General features: G+C 36.6%; 1 protein-coding gene across 4 annotated transcripts in view; it reads right to left on the minus strand.

Annotated features, from left to right (window-relative positions):
- The window catches only part of ERC2 (ELKS/RAB6-interacting/CAST family member 2), a 400,862-nt gene that overhangs the window by 291,334 nt on the left and 89,186 nt on the right, over positions 1-20,342 (minus strand). For all 4 annotated transcript variants that reach the window (XR_013775763.1, XR_013775764.1, XR_013775765.1 and 1 more), the window contains one exon: positions 15,386-15,553. Coding sequence is in view for 1 of the 4 variants with exons in the window: in XM_079317392.1 (XP_079173518.1) it covers positions 15,386-15,553 (168 nt within the window). In the remaining 3 variants the exon portion in view is untranslated. The remainder of the gene's footprint in view (positions 1-15,385; positions 15,554-20,342) is intronic.

Consider the following 20,342-nt stretch of genomic DNA (forward strand, 5'->3'; position numbering starts at 1 on the left):
CTGGTCTAAAGATCTAAATTGGCATAATTATCCTAGGAACATGTAAGACTAAATGAATCTAGGAATAATAAAATGCTTTGACTTTAGCAAGCCTCCTGTATCAAAAACATTTAAAAGTGTACAAAAATATTGAGTTCAGGTAATCTCACTCTTTAACATAATCTATTATTTCTCATAGGAATATGGGCCCTTTTTCAGCACAACTGCTGTTACAATTAATAATAGTAAATTATGCGATTTTTACATATTGATATTTTTCCTGTGAGTTAGACAAAATTAAGCATCCAAGGAACACAAACATGCATTTAATTAGCCTTAAGGTCACATGCTATAAAAATCATTAAGCCACTGAAAAAGAGGAAACTTTAAAACAAAGGCAGGATCGGTAGTTTGCAATTTCTGTGAAAAGGAAAATGTACATTATATAGCAAAAGTCAATGTACAGGACACAGCCTCTAAATGACAGCAAGCAGCCTTTCCCTGGTCAAGTTTTCAACACTGGGTTGCAGCCCTTAACCAAAGTCTAAAACTTTGTCTTATTTAGAAAGAAATTTATTCAGGATTTCTCTCAAGCATGGCACTGGTTGAGAGCGCAAGTCAGATAATTGCAAATCACACAAAAATTCCAGTCTTAAACTTCCAGCTTTTAATGGCAGGTGTCTGATTATGACACTGATACAATAGCTTTGAACTGTTTAACTTACTAACACAGTTAAAGCAAAAGAAAAAAACAAAATCCAAAATAAGCAACCCATAAAGCAGCATATTTTCCTTAATTAATTTTCTCAACGTTTACTATATCTTTACTAATTCTTTGTAACTGGATATGCTCTGGATCCATTCTCAGAGAATCTGTGTAGAATAAACATTTGAAACATCTTAAAGACTAACTGAAACCATCTTTCTACTACACTGCAAGGCAAATGATTTTTGGATGTTTTGCATTTTTATGCTAAATAGTGCAGCTGCAATTGATAAAAACCAATCAAGCTAATTTAAGTCAATCATGTCCAGGAGGTTCTCATCACTTGCATAAAAATGCTCTCACACTCACTCTGAGACTTTACCACAGCAAGTACCTCCCCCACACTCAAATTTCAATACCTTAAAGTCTCCTCTGCATCATATGCAACAAAGAAAAGAAAATATAATTCTTATGGAATAAGCATATTTATAGTTTTACACTACAAATAGAACTTCTATGTTTCATTTGAATAGAAACTTAAGATTGTCAGTACCACTTGAGCACAAATATGACTCATCCCACTACAGCAACACTGCACCTTTACTGCACATCAAGCACCGGGTCAAAGGCAAAGTAAACTTTTAGCACTGAAAATGCTCAACTGTTACCCTCTAATACATAATCTGGATTACATTACTGAGATCATATGTTTTGAATTTATTTTTTTGATTTATCAGTATGGCACATCACAGCTGCCATCCTGAGTTCTCTCTCAGCTGCTGCATTTGACATTTTAAATGATGATGGTTTATATTTTTAAATCTTGCACTATTGCCACTACATTTTAAACCAACCATAACAACCATGCAAGAACTCTTTCCTAGATGGACAAAATCCACTGTTACAGATTTGAAACCTGTGTTTGATTCTTACCCATTTGGCAAATCCCCTGTTCATGGGACTGCAGAAACTTTTCAGCCAGCTCAAAAAAATGAAATAAATAAAGAGAGGCCCTGAACTTCAAAGTATGCAATGTCCTTTTTCCTGTTCCCTGAGATCATTATGGGGTTCAGTGCAGTAACTGGAGATGGAAGCAGGGAATCACATCACCCTGCTCTGGATCTCTGTCTCCTCCATGAAGAGATAAAAGCAGGTGACAGCAGATGTTATCTGACATATTGATTGACATAAAATGCTGCCACAGCTTCTTTGCATGTTCTTTTTGAGAAGCTGCTCACCAAAACCATTGTTTTGGTTCCACTGTTCCAACAGAAGCAAACAAGGAAAATACAGCAACATCAAGAAAATCCATCTACCAGTAATCCTGCAACTGACCAAGATAGGGTTTGAAAAACATACCCTCATCTTCAAATCAAAAAACTACATTATCATTGTGGAGAAAGATAAGGTAATTTCCCAATTATATTTGTCCTATAGCTGGCATAAGAATTTTTATTGGATAAGAAAGCTTCTCTTTTTATTGACAGACTACTATGTTGGTGGCTTTTTTTAATACACCGAACTGTTAAATGACACATCAAATATTAAGGTAAGTTTTTTCAACAAACCCTTTATCTTAGAACAGCAAGTGGTAATAGTTCCTGGACTTATGGATGACTAATAATAACTATTGGAATTAACAACACGTTGCCACTCCAAACTCATATCCTAGAAATGCTTCTTTTGGTTATGCATCAGAACACAAAATTCCCCACAACAATAGCTAAGCCAGCAGGAAACAAAGCCAGCAAACTGGAACAGGCAGCACATGCCTTGGGGATGGGGAGGCAGCCTCTGGAACACACTCAGAGCTCAGCTTAGACTTGGTGTAAATCCAGCTGAAGGCCCCACCTGGATGGGGGGAGCTGACACAGAATGTACCTGCAGAGGCTGAGCAGCAGCTCTGTGCACCCTGGCAAAAACACCACAGGGAGATGTCAGTGCTGTCTGCAATTATTACTGAGTGGAAGGGAGGAGAAGGCAGGGCCAGACTGCTCTCAAGGGAGCACTAGGCAGGGATGAGACAAGTGCAATACAGAAATTCCATCATGACATAGGGAAAATGTTTTTAGTTTGGTTTTTGTTTTGTTAGGTTTTTTCTTACCATATCCTTGGTCAACTACTGAAACAGGTGTCTAAATAGGTTATGGAAAATCCATCCCTGAGGTATCCAAAACTTGGCCTGCAATAACTAAAACCTACTTAGACCAGAAGCTTGGGCTAGAGAACATCTAATCAGGCCTGACACCACCCTGTGAAGAACCCCAGCCCAGACCTCCCTGAGGATTTCCCCATGGGCATACAGCAACTGGGTGGATTGAGTGTGAAATGCACACAAGGAGTTAGAAGGTCCCAGAATTCCAGCTATCCTGTGATTTTGTTCATTAGGTAAGTGGTGAGAATTTATTTTGTACCTGAGCTTTTACCATCCTTGACACAATGAAGTTGAGCAAAGATGATCTCTCAAGGCTTCTACAAGCCTCAAAACCATTAGGACCACCACAGAAAGGATAACTGAAAAAGAGTTTGCCAGTAACTGCAAAAATTAAATACTATAAAAACAAAATTATTAAGAATTATCCAACTAATATAAACATAGTGAAATGGATTTCAAACCAGACTACCAACAACCCATCAAAAATAAAACTTTTCTTGGGGAGAATTTACCCAGAAATTCATAAATCCAGACTAGTTACTACAAATCACCTTCTTGTCTGTCATATATCTGGAAATGGCTTCCAGGATTATCCCTTCTTTATTATGACCTTTCCAGGGATCAGTGTAATCAATGTATTTCCCTGGATCCTTCTCCTTGTTTTTCATAAGACCCTGGCTTTCTCCCAGCTCTCAGAAACCTCTCCCAATTCCCATCACTTTCCAAGGGCAACTCACACAATGCCATCAGCCCTTGCAGGTGCATTCCAGCAAAGCCAAGAGACTTGTATGTGTCTGCTTTCTTTAGATATCCCCTGAGCTGATCCTCCTTCAACAAGGACAAATTTACCTGGCACTGGACTTCTGTAGTGGTTTCAGACACCTGGGATTGCTGAAGGTTGGTCATTCCAATAATGATCAAGGTGAACAAGGCATTCAGCACCCAGACTGTCTCCATCTCCTTTAAGATCAGATTTCCCTAACTTTTCCCTAGTCTTCTGCTATTGCTGTGCCTGTAGAAACCTTTCCTGTTGTCCTATTTCTTGTTATATTCAAATCCAGATGGGCTTTGTCTTTCTTAACCCTAAACCTGATTCTCAAAGAGGGTCTCCCTATTCCTCCCAGACACTTGTGCCTGCTCCCACCCCCGTGTCATTCATTTTCATTTAACTTCATAATTAGAGAAGTACAAAAGCTGATTTTGATTTTACAAAATTGATCATTTATAATAAGGTATGGTAGAAAACATTCTCCTCTATTTTGGACAATTCCTGAAAGCATTCTTTGTCCAGGAAAAACATACATCATTTTAGCTTATTCTCTCATTAGGATGTGGCAGCATGCTTCAAAATTTGTGACAGAAGATGACACAAAGTAGAGTGGAGCCTGCTGCCAGACTGCTGGAACACAGAATCACCCTGTTTTCCAGAAAAAGGTAACAGAGGCCACTGGCACCTCAGTACAGAGAGACCTGGATTTTTGTTTGGCTCAGAAGCCAACTCAGCTGCAGGGCTGGGCAGAGCCCTGAGTCACCAACACACACGAGTCTGGGTCAGGCCTGGCAAACATTTCCTGCCTGATTTAAAATGAGTTTATTTGGTCCAATGGCACTTTTCCTAGAAATGGAGGGCAGGTTGACCACACATGTGCCTGTCTTTATTTGTGGCCTGACACTTGGCAGGATAAACTTCATTATGTTTTTTGGTTATGCTTAAGAAAAGTACTGTCAATTGTTTCCAGTCTGTTGCAAGCATAAACCTACAAGCTGTATAAAATATGTACTATTGTATTTACCACAATGTTATGAAATCATGCATAAAATCCTAAAATGGGATAAAATAAAGGCAACTTCTCTTCCCCTCCTCCCCCTCCCCCCAGCTACTGGCAACATTTCAAAATAAACAAGGAACCACACCAATGCTTCTATTGAAAGGTCAACCAGCACCTGTGTCATGGAAAGATAAAACTGGCCTAAAACTAAAATAAATATATTGTTTAGTAAGAGGAAAACAATTTTCTCTTATATCACATATGCAGAAATATTAAACTGTCCACAATGAAATATTCTAGTAATTACCTGTGCCTATTAATGAAGAAAATGGAATTTTTTTGACTGAGTGAAATGAAATTTACACTTGACTAAAAATTTAATTATTAGTAAAAGAGAAGATTACTTTATTGTAACTCAAATAATGTGGAACTGACTACATATTGAGGAAAATTAAGATTTCCATCTTTTATTCCCACACACTCTCATCCCAGGAACTTGCATAAAGCAGAGAAATCTAGCTATAGACATTCAAAGACAGATAAGAATGTGGAACCATGACACAAAAATACATGTTCTGTTTGAAATTCAGTGCAGTAGAGAATCCATTAACAACTGTGCCCTATGTTATGTTTCAGAGTTCCAAAACATGTAAAAGATCACTGAAGTACAATCTGGAGTCCAAATATACCTGAGCACACTTCCCCCTACAGTTTCTTACCTTGCCCATTAAGGACTCTGCTTATTTTTACATGATTTTGCAGTTTATCTAAATTTAAATGTGCAAGATGAGCCTCCAGTAGGGATTTTTCCAGCAGTAACTTCTTCCATGCAAGCCCCTGAGCAAAGAATCACCTCTGTTACACTGGACATGGCACACAGGCATCCTGAACACTTCTTGTAGAAATCAAAGAGAAAAGAATCTCAGCAATTCCTATTGCTATTGTTAGTAACTGCTACTGACAGATTTCTTATTTTATTATTTCTCCTAACTTTTAAGGCAATGTTTGTGTCCTCCATGCAGATCATTTCAATAACAATGTTTCTCCAAATTTACTACTGAAAAACATTAAATATATTGGAAAATAAAGTCACTTTCTCTGGTCTTGCTATAAAAATGTTTTCATTTCAACCACAAACAGTACCTATACTTGGAAAACAGGAAAATGTTATTTATTGAAAAGATTAGGAATATGTAGAAATAGGCAGATAAAATAGATACTGATTTTAATTTCAATTAGGGACTGTAGCAAGACTCTACAGTATTTATAAATACTATAGTCTTTTCCAGAGTCCAAATTAGGGTTGCTCAACAACATTCAGAACAATGAGTAAGTGATACAGTATAAAAGTAATTAAATAATGGAAAGTATTTTAAGTATTTTCTTGGAACTTCAACAGTTTAAACAGTTGAAAGGGGAAAATAAGCAGGCAGTGAATGTGAGCCTGAACTGTTTTTATTTACACACTCCTCAGTCTTTCCCACCCTGTACTGATCTTGTGCCTGATCTCACAGCACAGGGCAGCTGGAAGAAAGCAGTTTTTATAGATAAGAAACAGCTGCTATGCTTGTTTGACCTGAGGAAGAATTTAAAAAACAAAAGCAAAAGGACACGAAAATGAAATGAGTCCCCATCAAAGCAGTACTTGCAGAATTGTTCAGCCCATTTCCAGCCAGCCCTGGTAACAGTATCTGACATGCACCAAACTTACTTCCACTGAAAGACAGAAGAAAAAGAGAATCCAGCAAAGGCAACAGTGGTTCACAAGCCCTTTACGAATATCTACAAATCAACCTTTTTAAAAAGAAAATTATTATTTAGTTGGGGAGTTGGAGGAATCAACACCACACATTACAAAATGTCAGAATTAAGATTTGCCACTACAACTACAGTCTGATCTCTTAAAATAGGCAGCCAGACGAACATTACAGTAACAGAAACCAAAGCATCATTCTCCATTTTGTTCCATCTTCTGATCTACTTCTCAATCCAGCTTGACACAAATACCAACATTTTCAAAACTAAATACTTGACTTGTAAATCCCTGGTTTTATCACGTTAGGTCTTAGTTTTACAATACTTAGACACATTGCTAACACAAATAGTAGCAGAACCCCACTGACTCAGACAATGTTTAAGCAGCTCTATACATCAGCACAGATGTTCCTGTCCCAGTGCTCTTACATAACAGCATCTTTACAACCCCCTCTCCAAATTTCATACTTTTTTCACTCATTTCCTGCTGATTTTGAAGAATGCCTCATTTTCTTCTTTAGATTTATTCTTAATGCTTGACAAAAATACCCTCTTCTTTCCTTCTTTTGTAACTTATTTCTTCAAATGAAATATTTGTTTGCATTTTTAAACCAATTGTTTTCCCCATTTGTAAACTTTCATTCTAAGTTTATACAGTTTATTCTGTACAACTAGAAACATTCCCCATTATTGGGAACAAGAACTTCAATAATCTGTGAAGGGGAAATTCATGAGGATGCATTTGCAGCCTTTAAGCTGGTAGGATGATCACAGGTAGGAAAAGCATGATCATAAAAGAGCAAGAAAACCTGCATATATGGTGTCTGTAACAACATAAGCAAACTTTGATACTGCCATCACTTTTTACATTGCATGGTTCCTTCTCAAAAATACAGAAATTAATATTGAAAATTGCAGGAGTAACTTAATCTTGTGTGACAAAGAACATTCAAGGGAGAAGCACAGGGAAAGCAACTCAGTTTTTCTTCTTTATATTTCACAGAGCAGATAATAACTAAAGGCAGTTGAGTAGATTGAAGTTATTTAATGTCACTTAATGCTACTATTTCTTTCAAAAACATTACTGCATTACAAATTTTATTGCATAGAAATAATTTAATGGTAGCAAGGAGAAGGCATGTATTCCTGCAGGAAAGGTAAAAGTGAAGGATTTGTTTGAAGAGATAAGTTACAATGCTATATTTAAAAAAAAAAAACCACAGGAAAGAATCAAAGAATCAAACAAATGGAGAACAGTGGCACAGTTATCTAACTGCAAAGTTTACTAACATCATTAACCACTTCCATGATTTAAGACAGAAAAATAGCACTTTCCAAAGGATGATTTCATATTGTTGTTACAAGCATTTTTTCTTAGTCAAGTCCAGTCTGTTAATTAACACCCTACATTTGAGAGCATTTTGTGTTCTAATTCAATTCAGAGCCATCTCAATAACTATGTATCTTTAAATTTTTTTTGCTCCAAGGACATTAAAGTCCCTTTTAACTAGGTGCTGTCACACACAGTTGTTTAGCCCAGCTCCTTTTTAAGTGTCAGGCCACTGTTTTCATGGCTCTGCACAACTGCAGTTCCTCCCTGCAACAACTTAAAACCAAGATGATTGTTCCCACATGTCTGTGCCAACCCACAGTCCTAAGGATTTTTATTTACTAAAGCCTTAAGGCTACACAACTTAACTGCCATGACTTCCCATGGTAGAGCTAAGAAGTACCAAATCTACTTCAGAAAGAAAAGCTTTTGCCACACTTCTCTTACCCTTTGCTTGTCTAAGTGAACTAGTGCATCTCTGTCTGGGTTTCTATTTCACCCAATTTGTGAAATGAAAAAACAGTTTACACTTTAACAGAAAACAAAAATGGAAGCCACACAACTGGAATTCCATTAAGTTTATCACCTCAGCTATTTGAAAACATACCAAATAATGACAGAATTAAACTACTTAGGAGCAAATGCAGCTGGTGTTACTTTTGCAGGGGTTAATCTGTAAATACCTTTTACCTATAACAATGAAAATTTTTTCAAAAATTTTAACCGACTGCATTGCTTGATTTTAAGTGTGGAAAGAACTAGAGAAATATAAAAGATTATGTAATTATGTTATCACCTGGGACATGAAGTATATAAGTTCTGTTTGCCTGAGCTGATTGTATTTAAGCACTTCTCTAAATATTAGCAGGTTACCTCTGAAACCACTAATCTTTCAGAAGCTATCATCCTTCATTGTCCACTGTGATACCAAGAACTAGAAAGTTCTTTCCTTCTAAAAGTTAAACAAGGGGGAAAGGAAAAAAACAAACAACTCATATCACATAGCCATAAAGGAAAATATTATTCAGAATCCTACCACAAAAATAATCTAAAAGCCATATGAGGCCTACTACTATAAGCATCTCTAAAGATTTCTGGATGACCACAGCTGCAGAAACTTTTTCATTCCAAATGCACCATACTCTTATTTTAAACTCTGCTTCTGTTGTGTGTTTTTGTTTTCCTCAGCAGAGACTGAGGAAGGCTTAGGAAAACTACTTCAATAACTTCTCCATGCACTTCATCACTATAGCAATATGTGCAAAACATCATTAACTGTTTCAGATTATTCAGGTTATTATTACATCTACTGGTTATTGTGCTAATTCCAAAATTTTTGTGTTCCCCTTGGGTTTGCATCTATCTGGTGACATTTCAATGCTGTTTTGAAGTGTATTTCTCCTTGTATTTCATGTATATGGTGCCAGTACACCAGAATCATAATTAGGCTTCTTTAGATCAATCACAATTTAAGCTGTAGTTAGGGAATACAAAGAATCATTTCTGAAGCAGTCTTATCCAAATTCCTCTTCAAACATCTCCAGTTAGAGCAAAGCATTTAAATTAGTAGCTAACAGCACTAATATTTTTGTAATCATTTCCATCCACTAGTGACTTATCTTATCAGAGTAAATTTTGCTCGGTTATAAAAGCCATTAAGGTTGTCTAACTGAATATTGTTTTCAATGGCAACAAGGTAATTTTCTATAAAACTAAGAACTGGGGTGGTAGGCAGGGGGGAACTACACTTTAATTTTCACTTTAATTCAATAAAATAGATGAAAATAAGAAGTGTTTTTGACAGTAAGATAAATCTAACATTCATCAAACTATTTGTCCCAAATAACTTGCATAAAGTCTTTACACACCAAATATACAGACCATTCCTTCTGCTTTCACATTTTCTTTTAAATTCTCTTCCTGCCTCTGGGCATCTTTCTACAGGCCCTGCAAATGGAACTCTACTTTTTCAGTGACCTTGCTCATAGGAAATTCTGTTTCAATTTCTTTGAAGTGAAAATAATGATGTGCCCATAAGAAAGAAAGAATATTCAAAGCAATAATTAAGAATGGATTCAGTTGGGGTGGAAGAGATTGTGTATCTAATATCTGTCAAGTATTTGAGGGATCATCATTTGTAATACCATAAAGTCACTGGAATGGTTCTCAGGAGGTCCCAAGTGCAACCTCCTACTCAAAGCACAGATCCCTGAAATCAGACCAGGCCATTTGATGGACTCTGAACAGTCTTGAAATTGGAATCCAACAGGTGAATAGACACCAAAAGAAAAAACAACAAATGAAAACCCTCCCAGCTCTGCTTCACAGTTTACTTCTGTTGAGATACAGCACTTTGCCAACCTACATGTTGTTTCAGCTTAACTCTTTGAGCCACCACGCTCCTCTCTCCTGCTCTGAGCACTCATAGACCTACAAAATGCTGCCCAGAAACTGAAATATGTGGCAGGTTCCACCTGAGGCAAAGGTGCAGCTGGAAGGTGGCACCCTTTGTGAGGAAAGCAGTGGGCAGCTGCAGAGGGACAGAGAGGCAGTGTCAGCGGGAGCAGCGCTTTGAGCCGCGGGTGATCCCCCTTGGCAGGCACAGCACACACAGCAACGCCCTGGCAGCACTGCAAACAGACCACACGGAAAGATCTGGCCCAGGCTGGTTTGAAACAAGAAGAGGCACAAAACAATAGAAAAACACAATTTCAAAGTAAAACTCTAACGTAGAAAAATAAAAATGTGAGAGTGAAATAACCGTAGTTATACCATTATTGTTGTGAAATTAAAAGCAGATTTACATTTCAAGAAATATCAAATATCAACATTGGAATAGAAAGAAAAATAAAACTGTTTTAGTCTTGTTCCAAGTATTTTGTGCTGTCTGCTTTTATTTGCTCTTTATGCAAACTAAGAACTGCCAAGAAGTCAATAATTTCACAACCCTTCTCTATAAACAGATTTGTTTAAACAAAAAAACAGATTGCAATAAATAACTACTATAATTACCCTTCCACTTCATTTTTATTAGGTTTTCTATATTAATATGTGTATGCTGAACACATCAGTATTCAGTTACAGTACAGACTTCACCTATTTTTCTAATCCATTTTCTCCATTGACAGGACTATGCTCACAATTTACAAAACTTCTTTGTAGACATTTACTTATTTCACAGTTCATTAACCTTCAAATAGCACACCTCCCAGTTTGCAGGTGTGTTATCTAAAGCAATGATACACTAAGTGCTAAAATATGTTTGTGTCAGAAATGCTTATGAAATGAATGTTTTTCTCCACTGAGCTACCCAGCTGAGTTGAATTTATTTGCATCAATTTATAATAAGTTTTTTTCCTGATGGTAAGTGCAGTAGTTAAGTGCCAGTCACTGTAAATATGCACAAAAAATAAACTGTACTATCACTTTTTAAAGTATACAAATGACAGTGTTTAATCTTTTTACATAATTTAAAAGGATGATTCACTCTTTAGCTTTTTTCCTTTTGCAGTAACAATACAAGGATTCATTTAAAAATTAACATCTTCTAACAGCTCTTTCACACAGCAGGGAAAACCTCATCAAGTGTCATATTCACCCTTTTAACAATTCTCTACAGAGCCCAGTGACATTTTCAGTTTTCTGTAGCTGGACTAGCCTTACATTGGCTCATTTTTATCTGACCTCAGGGTTTTCACATCATTAATAAAGAGATAGTCAAAACAAAGGGTATATACATTAGGGTAGGAAAAGTTTGCACAGTTTGGCACTATTATCAAATATAACCTTTAAAATGGAACAAAATGAAATGCACGTAGCAGAGGTGGTGAACCTTCTAAGGACTGCTTCCAAACATTTTTCCTACTGGCAGTAAACCATTTTTAGACCTCCCAACTCTGGCCACCGTGATAGTTACTGCTGTATGGGGTTTATTTCTGTTTGTTTCAGCTGTCAATAAAAACTTCAAGCAATAGCTTTTTAAGTCAACTAAACACATTTAAAACAAAGCAAAACTCTGACATCACTGGGACAACAGAAACACCATGCAAAAAGAACATTGTGTTTAGATTCTAGGCTTGTCTACCAATGGTTTTAACTTTTCTCCCATTATGTCATAAAGTCCTATTGCACCAGAAACCTGACCAAAATCTCATCCAAAATATTCAAGTGCCCCCTTATCCCTGATTATCTGATATAACATATGTAAATCACCTATATCTGCTAGTCATGCCTCAATAGTATTCAGTATTCTTCAGGATGAAGATCATCATAACTCTGCTTACACTTCATTTCTTACTGCTGAAACCAACTGTGTAAGACAGAGCTCAAACTTAAACTACACTTTTAAAGCAGTAACATTTTCTGAGCTAGTTTTTCTAAGCCATCAAGAAAATTCCAAACATGAAATTATACCCAAAAAAATCCATTCTACCAAATAACAAGCACAGGTAGACCTTGCCAACAAATAGAGAGATACCAATGAACTTCCAGGGATACATGAACTACAAAAAACTTGTCATTAATACCAATGTGTTATTTCTAAGCCTCACACTCTTTCACACTTGGCTTGTGAGAAACATGCAGGTAGGTGGAGAGCTGGCTATCAAGTGAAGTCAGGACACTCCAGCAGAACCAGTATTGCATCCCAGGGGTTAACACTGCATCCAGTGCTGTTGCATGTCTTCATTAATGATCTGGATGATGGGGTAGGGTGCAGCCTTAGCAAGTGTGCTGGTGACAAAAATGTGGAAAGGGCAGCTGATACACCAGAGGGTCATGCTGCCATTCAGAGGGATTTTGACAAGCTGGAAAATGTGCTGACGTGAACCTCCTAGAGTTCAGGGAAAGGAAATGTAAAATCCTGAACCAGGAGAGGAACAATGCCATGCACCTGCATGTGCTTGAAAGCAGCTTTGCAGAAAAGGACCTCGGGGTCCTGTGGTCATGATGGTGAACACCAGCAATGTGACCCTGCAGGGACACACCAACAGCATCCTGGGCTCTGTAGGAAGGGTCCTGCCAGAAGGTTTAGGGAGGTGATCCTTCTCCTCTGTCAATCACTGCTCAGGCCACACCTGAGATATTGTGTCCAGTTCTGGGCATACTGGAGACAGCCCAGTGAAAGGCCATAAAGTAACTAAAGGATTAATTAAGGGCATTATTAAAGAAATTAATATCTCTCATATGACAAAAGCCTAATAGAGCTGAACTATTCAGCCTAGAAAAGGGAATGGGGCATCTTATTACTGTGTATAAATATCTGAAGGAATAAAATGTAAGATGTACATATTAGGCTGTAAAGATGGACCCAGACTCTTCAGTAGTCCCAGGGAGAGGAAAAGATGCAATGGGCACAAACTGAAACACTGGGGGTTCCCCTTGAACAGTGGAAACATTCACATTGACCCATGTGACCCACAGAGGCTGTAGAGTCTCATGCCTTGAAACAGTCAAGAGACATCTGGATATGGCCCTGGACAGCTGGCTCTAGGTGGCCCTGCTCAAGCAGGAGGTTGGACCAGATGAGCTCCAGAGCTCCTTTCCAACCTCAACCAACACATGATTCTGTGAATCACATCCCAATGCATCATAGGCAGCTGCTTCAGCAAAACCTGAAGATAAGCTGCAGAGTACCATTAAGCTAAATAATAATAAAAGGGTTTCTTATGAAATAACTGAGAGCCTGTGGAGGGCTTCTTTTATTATAGGATTTACTATGCTAATTTAATTACAACAAGGTGATTACAAACTAATCCTATTTAGGCAGGAAGTTGACACTGCAACTCCAAATACCTTACTCAGCATAGGATTAGAACTGCCTTTTGATAGTTACTTTCACCTCCAGAAAGCAGCATTTTAAGGCAAGTTTTGAACATGTTTTAGGACACAAAATTGTACAAAAATTATTCTACAAATAGACACGTAGGAAGAAAGGAATATGGCTTAATGCAGGCCAAAATGTTATTAGCTTTCTCCATCTGGGAATGACCAACAACAATCACTTGTACAGTACAGAATTCCTTCCTTAATGACTTCCACCTGCTGGAGGGCTGCCATTTGCTCTGCATCTCCCTGCAGCTGCTTTCCCATCTGCTGCTGGAAGCCATTGCCCTCCCTGTAGATAAGACCTGAGGCCTGGAGATAGATGATGCAGTTGCTCTAAGCAACCAAAATCTTTTCCCAATTCCCAGAGAAGCAGACCTGCTGTGTCTAGAAGCCCTGCTGGATTGCTACCACAGCACAATCTAGGCCTGATCATGTAAAAGGCTCAAGCTCAACAGCCTTGTGCAGAAACTGAGAAGGGGAATTAGATACCTGTCAGAAGGCAATTGTTTCTCCACCAGGACTGCAGAATCCCAGCAGCCCTTCATCAAGAACACTGTAATTCAGCTCTTTGTACCACTGCCCATCAGCTAGCCGTAAGATTGTAACACACTGAATACAAACCAGTCTGATAAGGGATTAGGAAGCCAAATCAGTGGAGAAGCAATAGAACTCATCGCAATCCTCAGCAGTACGACAGGTCATACAAGCCTTGCAAAGTAGATTTGCACAGCCCAGGATTTAAAATGCACCATCTTTCCTACTCAAATGCTAGATTGAGATCACTGAAATTGCTGGAGCTTTTATCCATGTTCTGTTATTATTATTTTGTATTATATACATATGCTGGTCGGCCCATTAAACACAAGCTTGAAATTCCAAATTTCATCTGTATCTTCTTAGCATGCAGAGCACAAGACATACAGCAAAACAGAATAATCAAAATATTGGAAATATTTATTTCCTGTTTCCACAAAAAGGATGAGTATAAGCCCTTTTTTTTTTCTGAAGTTTTGCTAGCCAGACATTCAAAACATTCTATAAGATTCTTGTATACCTTAAATAATATACTTCTTTGAATAGAAACTATTTGCCCTGTATGCCTAAATTCCACAGGTATTTTCTGAGAAAAGCAAAAACATTAAAAATACAATCAAGAAGTGTAAATAGCAATCAATCTATATAAGTATTGTGTTCTCCAAGCCTATGAAGGTTTTAAAACACCAGAAAAATAGTTAAGGGACATTTTAAACATGGAATTTACATATTCCCTTAAATGTGACAACCACCTCAAATGAGTATTCCATTACTCAAATTTTTAAGGTCTGATTTTGTAGATACATAAATAATTAACACACTGGTCTGTTTTGAAGAATGAAATTATTCATATTTTAAAATAAATTTTAACTGCACTTGAAAAAAAATAACCAGAGATTAAGAAAATGCAGCTTTCAACAGATCCCTTAAAAATACATCAGTAGCTTCAGCCTTCAGAGCAGAAATACATGGAAGAAAAGCAGCAACAACCAGAGCAACTGAAAGAGCCACTCAGTCCCATGATGAGGAAACAGGTCATGATATCACAGTCAAGTCATTAAAGTCCACCTCCCCCCTTTGAAGCCAATGAGAATTAGACACAAACACTTTCTTAAAAGGCAATCATAAGCACTTCTAAAAAAGTTCTAGAATGAGAGCTGGTGTACTACCAAAACTATATATGTACCAAATACATTGGGATTTAAATTGTTTTAAATTATTCATTATTCTTTAATAACTTTCCTGCCACACAGACTTGAATCAAACACATCAAAACCTTGATACTGGCCATGAACTCAATATTTTTATTTCATGATTAGAAGATACAATACCTCTGTCTGAAGTATGGCAGCTCTCTGTTCTTTGGCAGTAAGAGACTCTTTAAGCACTTCAATGTGTTGCTTGCAATCTGAATTCTGATTGCTAAGGGTTTCAAGCTTAGTTTGTAAGGCAAGAAGTTCTGATTCTTTCTTTGAGAGTTCTTGTTTCAGTTGATCAATCTGCAGTGGGGGGGGAAAGAGTTAGGTCATTAATTTTGTCTCCAATTCATAGCTCCACTGGAAATCTGAAAGGTGTGAACAACCATGGTATGGAAAATCAGACACCTGTGAATTCTGAAAGAGAATTAAGGTTCAGACTTTTTACACTCACATCTTCAATTGTGCTTCTTGCAAATTAATGCACTCTGTCTTAAGAATGGATACCCTGTTGTTGCAGAAGTTAAAAGGAAACTCCTGAAGATTATATGTGATGATTTGGCCTATAAATTCACCACGGACCTCACTTAAGTTCAAAGGCATGTATCCCATGTGAGGCAAGTCTGGCATGACAGCAAAAATGCATAAGAAAAGAAATGTTCATAAAAGTATAAATTCAATCCTTCCAACAGCATTGTTCCCATGACTTACCATTGGCCAGAGGGAACCAGGAATTTTTAGCAGTCTGATAAAGAAAAACCAGGCATCTTAGAAGGGAGAGGACAACAGAAAAGTGGACTGTCAACCTTACTCCTCTCCTTGCTAATTTGTTGCTGCCCACCATCCCCACCTCCTATTTTTCTCCCTGGCAGTTCACATGGAATTGTCAGGTAGTAGAAAAGCCAAGCCAAGAAGAAATAACTTAAGAGAAGTCTGGGGGAAACATTATAAAAAATTCCACACAATGGAAGGGCTGAGAGATTATAAAAGCTTATCCCAGAGGAAATAGCAGAAACACAACACTAAGAAAGAGCTTCTGAATTTAAGTGAATTTAAGGTTCATCAGTAAATGTCATGGAATTGTGATTACTCTCATCTTTCCACAATGATAAACCAGAAAAGTAGCCACAGAACAAAAAATTGTGGTGAATTTAGAATATGTGAATCAGAGCAAAGCACTGAACTACATACAGAATTATATTATAGGTGAAAGGATGGTGAATTAGGTGGCATATAACCACTCCTAAATTCTTGTGGTATAACACTGGTCACCAGATGAATCCAGATACATCACCTCATGAGGGTTATTTGAAATAAAATGCCTCACTGCATCTGCATAACTCAGAGAAATCACTTCCTTTATATGAAGAGCTCTTTTCCATGTCCCAACAGACATTTGGGATGCAAGAAATGTACAAGTAGTAGATGGAAGATGATTCAAAAATTGCCAGGAAAAAACAAAAGAAAATCCACAGGTTGATCCTACTCAACCACATTCCAAAGATCCACATAATAAAACATTTCACAAATTCAGTGCTGTATAGTACTGGAAATATTTGCTGCCAATCAAAATGTTTCTATTTTGTTTTACATTGTAAGTGCATATTTTAAGATTAAATTTTAAAAGAATTATTCTTCCAGCTACAGTCCCTATGCATGTCTTCATATATTAATTATTTTTTTCTTTTCATAAATCCCAATATGTTTGCATTGCTGCTTAAGGTGCTCAGATAGTCACCCATGAGCTAATGTATAAAATTAAGAATTTACTCTGGCACAAAAAAAAAATCACCTTTAAAGTCTGAAAATATCAAAATAAGAAAAGAAGCATAAAAAAACAGACATGGGGAAAGAATGCAATTAAAAGCTGCTAGAGAGAAAGCTTTCTCTGGAAAGCAAACCACCTTCCTGCATCCCTTGCCAGAGCATGTAAGCAAGGATGGCAACCAAGAGAAAATGGATAGAAAATGAACAATGGGAAAAAATCTGTTTATGAGATACAAAGACAAAACGTAGATCTGCAGCCAATCTGAATTACATCACAGGCTTTATATGAGACGCATGTGAACATCACAGATGCTTAATCTCTTCTAAAAACTCTTCACTCTTCTCTCCATGACACAACCCACACCCTGAGAAATAATAAAAAAAAAATTTAAAAGGCTTTGCTTTCATTGCAGGTGTGTTCTCTGTGTTTTAGAAATGGAATCTGTTTAGTGTAAAGTTCTGGCTACAAGATCTACAAATTGTCAGAAGTTTAAAAATGTGTTACAGCTCTCAAACAGAAAAAAGAAAAATTAAGACTTTAAACAAACCAAACACACAAAGATTGTTGAATAAATATGCTGATGCCTTTTTAAAATAAAGTATCATGGTAAAAGAGTACTAGAATTTCCATTTTAAAATTGCCACAAAAATAAAGAGGTATAATATAAAACTATAAAACTTATATTCAGAAGTTTTAAGCAGGGGTATATTCACTTTTTTAAAGTTCTGCAGTATCTCAGTGTGCAAAAAACTAATTAAACAGGACATGAAATAGATTATTGCCTCTAGCAGATATGCAAACATTTTTGCTGTATCTAAAGTGAAGTGGAAAGCCAACTCACAATTCAATTAAACCTCATGATGCCATATAATACAAAAAAAACTTTTTTATACTTTATAAGGACTAAAATGAGGATAACCAAGTCTGGGTATAAGTGCTGTAACATCAAAAAACTCCAAGTTTGTCCTCTGACCCTGGCCTTCCCACTGTCTCACATATTTCATGTGTGTAATTTGCCTGTCACCACTTTTTCAACATTGCCCAATATGATCTTGCTTCACCTCCTTTTCTGAAATTCTAATTCTTTTTTCTTCCTTCTCTATTTATGATTATGTCACCTCCCATAATTTCAGTTCTTTAGAACCCATTAATTTTCCATTTCCAGAAAACCGCTATGGGTGTTCTGTTATTTTTGCACACCAAATTCTTATGTGACATTATGCAGAGTAAACAGAAAACAAAGGGGAGGGGGGGGGAAATCTGAGCTTTTCCTCTGAATATTGCACATTAAAATTGATGGGCTAATTATTCAAGAAAATAATTCCATTAAATGAAACTATGCTGGTTAATGCGTTATAGGATTAGGTCTGATGCAACAAATGACAACTGCTTTTTAAAGTGAAGGATTTAAGAAAATGAAAAGGAGTAGCAACTCAAATAATGTGCCTGCATAGATTCTACAGGTTATGTTGGTAAAGGTCTGTTTTTAAATTGGTTGTTAAATTTCCAGGCCTACCCACACACACAAATGCTCTAGTTCTTTCCCTGTTTTGTTTTTCCTTTTTTTCCTAGAGTATCTCCCAGAACTTGCCTGCTTCCTTCATTCAGTAAGGAAAGTTCTTACATGCAGACATTAATCACAGAGCACATTATTATTGCTTTATTGATACTTAAAACTCATCTTACTGGTAATTTGCTGAAATTATTCTAACCTACCACTAGGTTTCCATACCTATTCCAGTGGATAGCATGACAGTTCTAATATTCAAGGGACTACTTAAATGCCAAGTGCAAAATAAATCCTAAAACAAAAATGCATCTGTATTCATTTAAATATGTGGCTGACAGCCAAAGGATAAACAACAGGAGGGGAAGGAAGTCTTCCAATGTAGAAATTATTATTAGAAGTTTGTATCATCCTATGTTTTTTATTCATATTCTCAATTAAGATATTTGAAGGTGCTGATCTCTTGGTCATACAAGCTTTAAGACCTGTTTTGACAATTTCTGTGTTACATGAGTAATGACAAGTTTTCTCCCTTCAAAAACTGAGCAAGGAGAGGCCTTATCAAATGGGCAAGAAAAAGAAACCTGAGAAAGTTTTCTTTCTCATTTTTACAACTTATTTAACTGCGAGTCACAATTACAGCCTATATATTTGGAAGTTGTGAATATTACTAAGAAAGAGTTAAGAAAAGAAACACTTCCAAACATTCTCTGTCATTCATGTAAGTAAATGATATTCAGTATTTGCCTTCATTCATTCAAACTTCCCATTTGTTTAAATCAAGAAAAGATTGAAAACAAGTTATACTTTAAGAATAAATGAAAAGCATTAAGAGCTTCAAGCACCTCAGGAGATTTTGTACTGTTCTTTGCCATCAATCCTGCTTATCACAATTTATCAAAGATCTCAGGTTCAACAAATCAGGTACAGCAAGATCCGTTTGTTCACAGCTCCATAAATATTTTTCCACCTTGAAAGGTTCTCAGATGAGTGATAGAAATAACATCTTCTTCTGCAAATTTTAATTTTGAATGGAAGAAAAAGACTAGTGAAAGAAAACAAAGCTTCATCACCAAAGATCAGAAGGCTGTGACAAAACAATGCATACCTAATACTCTTCTCTTTCATCTGCTTTCTGTGCTACAGAAATATTCTGAAGCTTTTCCTCACAAAAATAGCCTCACAAAAATAAGGAGACTTTTAACATTCTAGCCTTTGTACCTTATTTTTATATCAACAGGTTTGCTGACATGCATTGGGAGTTTTGCTGTAAATCACTAAAACAGAACTTTGAAATTAATGATATTTAGGTTAATAAAATTATTTTCTTGATGATAATGCTACTTAGGAGGTTTAGTTATTTTTCAGTAGCTTAAGAGCTACTTTTTTCCAACAGAATAAATATGTCCTTTGATTATTATTTTTTCTTAATAAATCTGGATTAACTCCATATGGGTACTAACACTTTCTTTTATCCTGTAGCAAAAACCCCCAAACAATGAACAAGCAATAATGTTTTGTGAGTTTGAAACCAGGAAATGTGTCACATCACTACATATTTACTACCTGCCTGTGGTCAACTCCTAATAGTCTATGTACAGTAATTTGAAACTAAAGGAACAAAGTCATTAAATTGCTAGTCTTGAAAATATGAGCAGAGTACAATTTGGTATCATCTATGAAAGAAAAGTCCTTTCTGCAAAACTACATCAGAAGCTAAAATCAAATAATTTTCATTTATCCAAAATGCTTCACTCCTTCATGTCATGATTATTATACAGCAGAGATTTACCAAAAGGAGACATGCAGCTTCTTGC

The sequence above is a fragment of the Erithacus rubecula genome (genome assembly GCF_903797595.1).
Source record: "Erithacus rubecula genome assembly, chromosome: 13".
NCBI classification, from domain to species: domain Eukaryota; kingdom Metazoa; phylum Chordata; class Aves; order Passeriformes; family Muscicapidae; genus Erithacus; species Erithacus rubecula.